At 43.7% G+C, this 11,831-nt stretch overlaps 1 protein-coding gene across 1 annotated transcript; it reads left to right on the plus strand.

Annotated features, from left to right (window-relative positions):
- Nucleotides 1-4,280: 4,280 nt before the first annotated feature.
- On the plus strand, nucleotides 4,281-5,345 carry LOC137144864 (olfactory receptor 6B1-like). Its single transcript, XM_067535350.1, has one exon. The coding sequence runs from the start codon at nucleotides 4,284-4,286 to the stop codon at nucleotides 5,343-5,345; it is 1,062 nt and encodes a 353-aa protein (XP_067391451.1). The 5' UTR covers nucleotides 4,281-4,283.
- The last annotated feature ends 6,486 nt before the right edge of the window (nucleotides 5,346-11,831 follow it).

Genomic DNA, 11,831 nt, shown 5'->3' on the forward strand with positions numbered 1-11,831 from the left:
CATTCTATTACGATGGTTATGAGCATAGCGCAAGGAGCCGTGTCATGGACCAGCACCCCCTCAAAGGGAGCAGTGATGCTGAAGGTGAGTCAGACCTCAGCTTTCCAAGGACACAGTACATCGCTGGTATGTCCTTGGCATCTGGTTGCAAACAGCGGCATGCACTGGTGCAGGACTGGCTGTAGGGCTGGGTTCAAGTCTTCTGCCTGAGCTGGCCAGACAGAGGCCTGCCTGGCTATAACACCCTGGACTGGGCAACTCCACTGATTTCCCTGGAGCCCTAGGGCCAGTTTATAGCAAATCTCCTGTGCACACTTCGGTTCTGTCCTTGACTCACCTCCTGGGCTGAGGTTAGAAGGTTTTACTGTCTCCTCTGCCTCACTCATCCTCTGTCCTGGCTCTGTCCTCTGCCTCGTCTGAGGGGTCAGGCCCAGCTGGGCACCTCAGCTCTCTTGGTTCCCTGAGCACAAGAGAGACACGCTCACACTTTCTCCTTTTTAGCCCAGATCCGCCCTGGACACCACCCCTCTGCCCATCAGGGTGACCTGACACAGCCCCTGCAGCCTGGCCCAGCCTCAGCTGCTTTGCAAAATGACCTTGGAGGTTGTTCTGGTTGGGGGTGACCTGAGACAGCCCCCCACAATAGTGGGCCAGCCCAGGGCCAAGCTGACTGGAGCGCCACATGAACATGGGTACCAACCTCCGGGCAGATGGTTACCAGCCAAGGTACAAACCCGAAACTGGCTGCATGTTCTAGAATTAGATTTCACCAACCAAGTATGAAATGTGAATGCCTGAAGCATTATAACAGCCTTAGCATGTAGTGACAGACTGTCCCCTTGGGCACCCCGGCCTATCTTGCCACCCAGGCCAGCTTGCTTTTGTAATAGATGGTCCCAAGTAATGTCATGAAAATTAAAAATGGTAAGTCTTTCTTCTTGAGACAAACCATCACTTTCCTCTGCAGCAGTAATACTTTTTCCTGGTATTAAAAACAGTTGATATGCCTTTTTATATTTTCCAAATCTGTTCTGTTCCACATTGTTCTTTCTCAAAGTTTCTCAGGTTTTCTCTGAGGATGGGGACTGAGAGATCGGACACGGAGTGATCCCTTGGTGATAAGTGTTCGCCCATGGGTGATATTGTAAAGGGTCAGGGTGGAGGTGACCTGGCCTACTAGTGATGGCAGGGCTTGTATCCACAGGTCAAGGATGGCTATGAGGGGGCGGTCAACGAGCAGTTGCTAGAGCTGGGATCGATGAACAGGAGCAGGGGTCAGAGTCGGAGACCGGAGATCAGACATCAAGGTGAGGTCTGGAATCAAAGCAGGCCTCAAGTCCGTGTGGTTACCTAGACTTCTCACTGGGCCACTCTCCAGGGTTAAATAGTGACCATGGGCCAATCCGAGGGTCTCAGGGGTCTCTCACTCTAGTCCATTAGGGCGGTACTTCCTGCCATGCCTAATCTCTGCATTGCTCCTTGACTGTAGCTCTCCATGGCCCCCTGTTGGTGACAAGGAGCCATCAGCTGGCCCAAGCCCACAAACCCAGGTTCGGTTGTCACGGATCCTTGCAGGAGAGAGTGGTTTTGGTTGTTGTCAATTTCCTGCATGAGTTCATTTGAGACAGGGGCAGAGAGATGGCAGCTACTCCTGAATTCTCACTAGGTCTTGAGTGGGGCCATCTTAGGGTACGGCTACTGTTGAAACATGACAGCGGCACGGCTGCGCCACTGTCATATGGACATTCATTACAGCGAAGCAAGGAATTCTTCTGTCGCTGTCATAAATCCACCGCTCCAAGAGGCGGTAGCTAGGCAGATGGAAGAATTCTTTCATCAACTAGTGGTGTCTACAGCAGCGCTTGGGTCGCTTTATTTACATCATGCAGGCCACTTTGTTGAGTAGACCAGCCCGTGTCTGCTTTCCCTTTGACTCCTTACGTGATGGCTACTTTCTCCTTTTTTTCTGCCTTGCCTGCATCTCTGACCTCATGCATGTTGCCCCAGAGAATCCCCCCACAGGTCAGGCTGAGACGAACCAGACTTTACACGCATCACACTGAGCAATGACCCAATAGATCAGGTATCAGAAGAGAGACGTCCTTTGAGAGGGAAGGCTGATTGCTTCGGGATCGTTATTTGTTTTGTCTGTAGGGAAAACCCAGCAATTCCCTTGGCTCAGTTGTTCCAAATGTCGCTCAGTGGTATGAGGAGAGACTCCAGCTTCTTTAGTGAATGGTATACACATAAGGAGGCATCTGCATTTCAGTAACAGCAGAGAAGGAACACGTTCCAGGACAGATTGTGGTTCTAGCACCGGCATTTCTCTTTAGTGAGTCTTTAAATTTGATAGTTGATGGAGAGAGTGGAACCTGAATCCCAGAGAAAAGAGAGACCAGCATTCCAAGTTTGAAATATACCCCCATTTCAGGTAAGCATCGTCGTCCATGCCTCTATGAGTTTTATTGTGGATTTCAAAAGTAAACAGCAGAAATAAGTAGGAAATAGCAGGTGAAATCTCGGCCCTGTTGAACTGCATGGGAGAGCTCACGCACTTCAACAGTGCTAGTATTTCACCCATTACGGACCCCAGAAATGAGACACTTATGTATCACCCGTGTGACTCACATGTTGGCTGAGAAAATGGGCATATCTAAGGAGCATAAAAAAGACGTGTGAAACTGGTCACTGTAACTAAGCACTAGGCTAGCCTGCGAATATTAAAATGTAATTTCATAACTCCTTGTATTAGCAATCTCAATGTTATCAGTTGTTATCAGATAAATTAAAGATGGAGAAACTTTCCAAGGTTTCCATTTGGTTGTTCATTCCTTTACATCCTCAGTTGATGAATTTTGTTATCCTAAGAAAGTATAAAATCCATGTAATGCACAAATCGGGATTAATACTCTGATAATGAAAATTTCTGCATAACTTCTTGTTGCCAGTGTCTGGTTATGACCTGAAATAAAAGGATTTATTCCCCTTAGACCTTTCTGTCCTAGCTACTATGGCTGTGGTCATTAGTTTTATTATTCAAAATAATTCTCTAAACCTTTTCATTCCTATCCTGTTACATGCTTTTCCACGCCAGCGAGTTCTACACAATAAGTGAATATCACATTAAAGTAGATACAAAATGTGCTCAGTGTGATATAAATTAAACTGGGAAAAAATTGAGACTGAGGTTTACAAAAGTACCGAGAACCAAAAGATGGCTGGGCCTTTCAAAAAAGTTTTGTAAGCTTTGCAGTGTCTAACCCGCAAGGCAGTTTTGAAAATCCCACCTAATTTTCTTATGCTTTAATAGTTCTTTCCCTATTTTGGCTTGTGTTCCTTCTCCTTTGTTGTTAATATTAATTGTGCGCAACATCTCGTCGCCTTGAACCTTTTTAGTGAAGACTGAAGCAAAATAGACATTAAACACTCCGCTTTCCCCACAAAGTGGAAGACCTATTACTTTCCTTTGTTTTGCTCCTAAGGTATTTAAAAAAATCATTTCTTATTGCCTTTTATGTCCTTTGCTAGGTGTAACTCATTTTGTACCATAGACTTTCTGGTTTTCTCCCTAAGTGATTCTACTATTCTTTTGTACTCCTTCTTAGCAATTTGTCCATGTTTCCACTTTTTATAGGCTTCCTTTCTGATTTTCAGGTCATTAAAGAGCTCCTGACGGAGCCATGTTGGCCTCTTGTATTCTTCCTATCTTTCCTTTTTATAGGAATATTTTGCAGTTGTGCATTTAATATTGTGTCCTCAAGAAATTGCCAGCTTTCCTGAATTACTTTATCCTGTAGATTTTCTTCCCATGGGACCTTACCTACCCATTCTCTGAGTTTGTTAAAGTCTGCTTTTTTTGATGTCTATCATCCTTTTTCTGCAGTGCTCTCTCTCATTCCTTTGCTTAGAATCAAGAAATCTATCATTTCATGTTTACTGTCATCCAAATTGCCTTCCTCCTGCAGATTCACAACCAATTTCTCCCTGTTGTTCAGAATCAAATCTAAACTGGTTTTCCCCCTGGCTACTTCATCCACTCTCAGAAGAAAAAAATTGTCCCCAATACATTCCAAGAACTTATTGGAAAAGTTGTGTTTTGCTGTACTTTTCCAACTGATGTCAGGGTATTTAAAGTCCTCCGTTAGTACCAGGCAACGTGGTTTGGATAGTTCTGTTATTTGTTCTAGAAATGCCTCATCCGTCTTCTCTTCCTGATTTGGCGGTCCATGGGAGACCCTTGATAACAGCCCTATAATTTGTTTCCCTTCCCATAGATACACCTGATGGCGACCACAGAACGGGGAAATCAAACATCCATCTCAGACATCATCCTCCTCGGATTTGGAAATCTTCCAGAACTGCAGATCTGTCTTTTCCTGCTCTTTCTAGTGATCTACATGGTGACCATGGCTGGGAACATCGTCATCGTTATGCTAGTTGTGGCTGATCCGCGCCTTCACACTCCCATGTACTTCTTCCTGGGGAACTTGTCCTGCTTGGAGACCTGCTACTCCTCTGCCATCCTGCCCAGGATGCTGGCCAGTCTTCTGACTGGGGACAGGACCATCTCATTCAGAATGTGCATCATACAATATTATTTCTTTGCTTTTCTGGTTAGTGTTGAGTGTTACCTCTTGTCTGTGATGTCTTACGACCGGTATTTAGCGATATGCAAACCACTGCATTATGCAGCCCTCATAAACGGCAGGTTCTGCTTTCAACTAGCAGCTGGCTCTTGGATCAGCGGGCTTCTGGCTAGTAGCACAATGACGTCCTTGATATCACAGTTATCTTTTTGTGGCCCCAACAAAGTTGACCATTTTTTGTGTGACGTCACCCCAGTAAAAAAGCTGTCCTGCAGTGACACCAGCCTAGTGGACACTGTGACTTTCATTCTGGCTTCAATATTTACCTTGCCCCCATTTCTATTAACGCTGGTGTCCTATGTGTGCATCATTGCCACCATCCTCAGAGTCCCGTCCACCAGTGGGAGGCAGAAAGCATTTTCCACCTGCTCCTCTCACCTCATCGTGGTGACCCTTTTCTATGGGGCCCTGATCATTGTCTACGTGCTGCCAGACACCGACACACTGAGGGTCCTTAACAAAGTGTTCTCTGTCTTCTACACCATTCTCACTCCCATGGTCAACCCCCTCATCTACAGCCTGAGGAACAGAGAGGTCAAGGAGGCCCTAAGAAGAGTTGTCAACTCATTGCTAATTTTCACAAGATTGAGACAGTTCAAACTAAGGGCTTGTGCACCTGGGGAAAAGCCCAGCGTAGTTAGTGCAAATAGTATTAGTGTGCAATGGGGCAATCAGAGCAGAATAGCAATTGCATTTTAAATTCACACCCGAGCTATTTCCTTCTAACTTCCGTGTGAAAAGCCATTTTTGAGCTACTTTCTCACATATTTTAATTCCTTTCCCCAGTGATAAATTGTGAAAAAATCTTTTTATTTTAATATAGTTCTATCTTTCTTTGAAACATGAAAAAGCAAAAGAAAATTTGAAAGTGAGAGAAAATTATACTTTCTACATCCTTCCCCTCTCTGCCTTTAAAAGAACAAGAACTGAAAACTAAGAGAAAGTGTGTGAGAGGGGGAAAGAGGGAGGGATAATTTCCAAAAATTGGGAAAATTAGAATGTGAGAAAGGGGAGAGGAAAGAGGAATTTCTCCAAATTAAAAAAATTTTAAAATGTTTATTTGATCCTAGTCAAAATTTCAGACAAAGTGAGAGCTGGTTGTTTTCTTTTGACAACGATTCACAGGAATTTTCACATTGTTTTTAATATTCTGGTGGCTTCTGTTAAACTTTTAATAGGAAGGAGGCAAAGGTTAAGTGATTTCTGAGACTATGTTGGCAGAAAAAGCACATTCCGAAACCATTCTATGTGTCTTAAACAGCCTACAAAAACTTAAGTGAATTTTCACTACTTCGACTAGCGCTGTCATCTTAAAATATTTTTATTGCAAATTTGATTTAAAATTAAAATAAAAGAATGGTAATTACATTAATATCTATGCTAATTTTTGGTAGATCTGGTCAAAAATGGTCCAGGAAGGTTTGGAAGATTTGTTTTCTTCAAATGTAGATTTTACTGAAAATTTTGTGCCACAAAAATTCAATTTTCAATGAAAGCAATGTGCTCCCAAGCGCCCCAAAACTGCTAAATAGGAAAAGAAGAGTTGACGGGGGTTGAGGGGAGCAAGGGAAAATTCACCTTAAAAGTACTCAGTGTCAGTATGACCAACGCATTTCCCAGCTTTAAGCTGGATCAATTATTGAGCACTCAGCTTTCAACACCTTGGGCCTGATATGTCCGAAACACTGAGCACATGAAGCTCCTGTCAACTTCAATGAGATCATCCTTAGGTACCATTAGTATACTCTCTCATATCTATATGTCTGTCTGTCTGTCTATCTATCTGATGTTGAGGCCATGCAGGTTGGCTTATCATTGAAGGAGAAACTATGAATATTTTCTTCTGCAATTTGTTTGTTTACACTCTATACACCAGTCCTGGAACAGAGGTGGTCACAAATGACACACAGGCAATCCCCCTCTGTTAGAAATCTCAGCCCACACTCCAGTAACTCCACTTCAAGAATTGCCTCTAGTTAAAGAGATTAAAGCAAAGAGCAAACCCTCTTGCTATTTGCAACAGCTCCTTCCAAAAGAACGGCATCATCAAACTAACAACAATAGAGCATTTCTTCAAAGGCTGAACAGTTGCTCACATGTTAAGAAAAAGATCTTGTAAGACTATGAATAATGGTGCCATCTGTTGACTCTAGCCATCACAATGTATTAGAAAAAATGTATTTTGTACGAAGAAAATCAATTCCTGTAAATCTGAAGCAGAATAGATGTTAAAGTTATGAGGCTGAGTGGAATAAATATTTAAGGTGTCCTTGAATTATATATCTATTTGGAGGGTTTTTCCTGCAGAATAATCCTTTCAAAGTGTTCCCAAAATAATCAGTAATACATTACTTCTATTGAAAAGTAGTTACTAATATGTGTGACACTCTGCGTCTGAAAACAACACCTCAGAAACTCCATATGACTCACCAATCTCATGTAATTTTAATATGTTCTGTACAAAGTATGCCTTGTGTGGTATTTTAAACGTCTTGATCTGCTAAACATTCATAGCCTGTTGGATTGTACCTGCTGCTGTAGTACGGGAAGTTATAAAATAATGTTATAAATGCTGTTAGAACATGGCGTGAGATGGGAACCACGTATCCCAGCTTTTTAGATACAACAGTGAAGTGACCAGACTTGCTAAAGACCCATCCAGGAAAGAGTCCACTACCGGGGATTGCTTACAGTAAGGCTTTGCCATAGGTCGCATGTTCACAATGGGATTGCTTGAGCAATGGGAAGCAGCCGCTGCCTCACATGCGTGGACTGTGCTAGCAAACTGCAATGGACTATAAAAGGGGGCGTGAGACATCATGGCTGGGCTCCACTCCCATTCCACTCAACACCTGACGGGTCGTCTGGAAGACAAAAGGACTTTGAAAGGGAGGATGGGAATCCCAGGCAAAGAAGGTTGCCCACCCTACCTTTAAGAAACAGTTTGTACCAGCTAACCAGTGTGAGACATTGCTATGGGCTAGACTACACCTAAAAGAGAGCTTGTGTGGCTGCGTTATGTCAACGTGTAGAGCTCTCCTGCCGACATAATAAAACCACTTCAACGAGTGGTGACAGCCATGTCATCAGGAAAGCATCTCCTGCCAAACAAGCACTGTCCCCTCTAGCGCTTATGACGGCAAAACTTGTGTCGCTCAGGGTGTTTTTTTCACACCCCTGAGCTACAAAGGTTTTGCCAGCATAAGTGCTAGTGTAGACAAGGCCTGAGTTTGTTAGTGTTTATAAGCCCTGGTCTACACTTACCTGGCAATTCGGCGGCATTCGACGGGAGTTACGCAAACTACGCAGAGTAGCCTGCGTAACTCCCGTCGACTGCTGTGCTTCCGTTCTGCACGGTGTCTTTACTGCACTGCACCGATGCAAACTGCGTTCCCACTACGCCACTTCAGGAGGTGGTTTAACTAGATCGATTTCTGGATCGATTGAGTGGGTCTTCACTGACCCCGCTCAATCGATCCAGAAAGGTCGATCTGACTGTAGCGACTTTGCCACCATCGGTATAGACATAACCTGACTTAAACTGAGATTTTATGTTTGTTTCATTTGGTAAATTCTTTTAATCTCTTTACACTTGCCACTGATAATCACTGAACATCTAGTTTTCTATAGTTAATAAACTTGTTTAATGTTTTATCTTCAACCAGTGTGTCTTTGAGTAAAGGGTTTAGCCAAACTACTCAGTAAGAGAAACTGGTGCATATCTTTTCCACTTTGAGAGAAGGGCAGACTGGCTAACAATCTCCACTAGTCAGGCTTTTTGACCAGGCTTGATAGTGTGGTCCTGGGCTCCTGGGCTCTTGATCCAGCTGGAGTTTCTCTGTCCTTGGCTCATGAGCAGCTGGAAAGCATTCATTGAACTGAGCTGGGTGTGGTCCCTGCTTTTGGATGGCTATATAAGTGCAATGCCTGCCAGAGGTTTGTGGTTTTTCACAGCATCACAGTGTGAGAGGGAGCCCAAACTGGTCAGAGGGAGGGCTCAGTGGTACCCCAGCTCCCAGGCAGTAACCCCGGGTTTCTGCATGCTGTCATAACATGTAACAAATTACATTTGATATTATTATTATTAATAATAATTTTATACGAAGCCAGTGCATAGGGTTCCCAGTCATAGATCCAAAAACCGATGTCAAAAACACATAACAAAGCTGCAGTCCCTTCCCCAAAGACCGTACAATCAAAGTGTAAGACACAAGACAGGTGGATACAGAAAACAAAGACAACAATGAGACAGGGCAAGTCATTATGACAAGAACTGAGCAGCACCCACCAGAAGGGCTGGTTGACAAATTTCCTTCCGGTTTTCAACTGAAAATTGCCTTTGTGACTTTTTTTCCCTTTTCTTTTTTTTTTTGTGAAAAGCTTTTCATGGAAAACTTGTTTTTTCATTGAAAATCCCAAAGCAGAACTATTTGGGTTCATAAATTCCTCGGCAGAGCCTCATGGGAGTTGTAGCTCAGAGACCCTCATTGTAGGAGAGCACCATCATCGGCATTTATGGCATATTCTGGGGAAGACCTGTCCCAGTCACACTACTTTGGGTAAAATAATGAATTGTTCACTGGCACAGAGGCTGGAACTTGACTCTGCTATAGTGCAGGGAACTACCCTAACAATAGGGTGACCAGATGGCAAGTGTGAAAAATTGGTACCGGGGTTGGGGGTAACAGGCACTTATATAAGACAAAGCCCCAAATATCAGGACTGTCCCAATAAAATTGGGACATCTGGTCACCCTACCGACCAACCAGGCTATAGCATCACTCTCTTTTTCTTTCGTGTTTAAGTGGCTCATTCTAAGTGGAACAGCTTCAAAAGGAGAGATTCAGACAACTACACCACAGAGCAGCAAATAGCCCATCTCTCAAGCAGATTGGGGATTTGACTCCCGGTCTCCCACATCCCAGGGGCGTGCTCTTACCTCTGAACTATGGGGTGAAAGGGTGACTCTGCCTCCAGCTGTGCTTTGCTCCGGGCCTGACCTGCCAGGCATGCTCTAAGGTGGCCTTAGATGTTTTTGAAAATCCCACTTGGCACCTAAATAGTTTTTAAAATCAGACCCTTGCTGACCCTGTGTTTAGAATTCTAAGCAATTCCAGTCCAAAGAATGAAGGGACCATGAAGACTGAATTCCAGTCTCCATCCCCGAGGATTGAGATTGAGAGTCAGTGGATATTACTGGAGCACCCACCAATTCTGTGCCTGCTTTGTGGATAGACATCTCCAGTCCCCAGGGTCCAAGTGCAGTATGTGTTCTCTAACAGTAATTTAGAGATAACAAACAAGACAAGAAAATTATCTCACTGCTTAGTGATATCCTTAGGGGAAGGGCCAGCTTCTCTCTTTTGCCCATTGGATCTCCAGTGGGTATAAGAAGATTTTAAAAGCTTGCTGATGGTCTTGAAATTTTGAGTGGCAAGTTGAGGGTTTCCACCAAGGATCCATACGTCCATGCTGGTACCAAATTCACTCCCTGCAAATGAGCAGAAAGTTGGAATCAGTGTAATGTTTTGTGATAAGACTTTGGTTTGTCGTACTGTGAGTCAAAAATTCTTGCTATGTTTTATTACCTGCCCATATTTTAAACAAATCCATTGTAACTTTGATAACTGTGTAAAGACCTGGGAACTAGATTATGGGTCTGCAAAGCCTGGGGTGGCTGATAGTCCCACAGTGCCCCCCGAAGGCTATGCAGAGGCACCTCCAAGGAGCACCATGGATAAAAGGTGCTACAGGAAGTACCACCCATGAGATCCTGAGTGACAGTACATTGCAGCCCTCTAATTGGCCAAGTTGCTCCAAGAATTATCTGGGCAACCACACACACCTTGGCCTGCTTCAGTACTAGACTTTACCCGATCTTCAGATCTCCGATCCCAGCCTGACTCCAACCCTGACTCTTGGTTACAGAACCTGACTTTGCGATTCCTCCAACTCTGGTCTGGTGACTCCTGTCCCTGGTGGGCAGACATGAGCCCAGCCGTGACTCCTATGCAAGACCACCTGTGCTCTGGGCTCTTACGCACTGCTGCATATATTTTTTATCTTTTGTAATTTCTTATTGATCTTGAACTTCTACTTAGATTAAATAAAACCTAAACACTTTAAAGAAATTTGGATTGTGTACTTTAAGCTCTCACTGTAAAGGAAATCCGTTAAACACGTGCTTAACTTTAAACTCAGGCTTAATCATAGAATCATAGAAGATTAGGGTTGGAAGAGACCTCAGGAGGACATCTAGTGGACCAACCCCAACTAAACAGGACCAACCTCAACTAAATTATCCCAGCCAATTTAAGTCCCTTTCAGGTTTACATATGTACCCAAGTGCCTGAAGGAGGGTCCAGCTAAGCAACAACAACATTCAAAATTATATGAATAATATTGTATTTCTCCTAATCCTCCCAGGATCTATCTATCCTATCTACTTCAAATATAGTGTCAGATCCTGAGGCTTTTCTGAGTGCTTAATGTACTATCGGGAAGTGCTCAAATACTAAAGTGATGAGTACGGTATAAGAATATATATAGACTACACTTGACTAGTGTTGAATAGGTGCTTATCAAATCCAGGATTGGGTCCCTGGTGTCAAAATACAGATTTCGCCAAGCTACCTTACACTAAGATACATATTTCCTTTTAGGTAACTGATTAAAAGTGAAGGGACAAAAATTACTAAAGAGTTGAATTTAAAATTCATATGTTCATAAGTGTGATACACTAAAAGCTGCATTTAAAAAATAGGTTTCATTTTGGCTGACATTTGAGTTTGGATAACATTTCAGATTCAAATGGAGCTGTCCAGAAAATAAGAGAAGGAAAGAAAGAAAGAAAGAAAGAAAGAATTTACATTATCAGAATATATGCTTTCATTACACGTTTGCTTTATTAAAGTTACGTCACACTGTAAGCTGATGGCACGGTCCGGTGGGGGTGTTGTGACCCTTCCTCGGGTCCAGGCTCTGAGGAAGGCCACAGCACCTTCCTTTAGCAGAATAAACAGTGCCCGTTTACAAGTCTTTAGCCCCGGCTCCCAACAGGGCGGGCTAACAAGTGGACTGGTGCCCCCGGCCCTCAGGCACGGCAGGGCAGGCAAGCAGTTTGCAGTCCCTGGCCCACAAGCCAGGCAGGGCTGATTGGGCAGTCAATAGCCCCCAGCCTTTCCA

This window comes from Emydura macquarii, unplaced genomic scaffold, assembly GCF_026122565.2.
Source record: "Emydura macquarii macquarii isolate MOO-44397 ecotype Brisbane River unplaced genomic scaffold, CSIRO-AGI_Emac_v2 contig_3487, whole genome shotgun sequence".
Classification (NCBI taxonomy): Eukaryota; Metazoa; Chordata; order Testudines; family Chelidae; genus Emydura; species Emydura macquarii.

Excerpts from the sequence above, each read along its gene's own strand:
- LOC137144864 (XM_067535350.1), top strand. The coding sequence starts at position 4,284 with ATGGCGACCACAGAACGGGGAAATCAAACATCCATCTCAGACATCATC.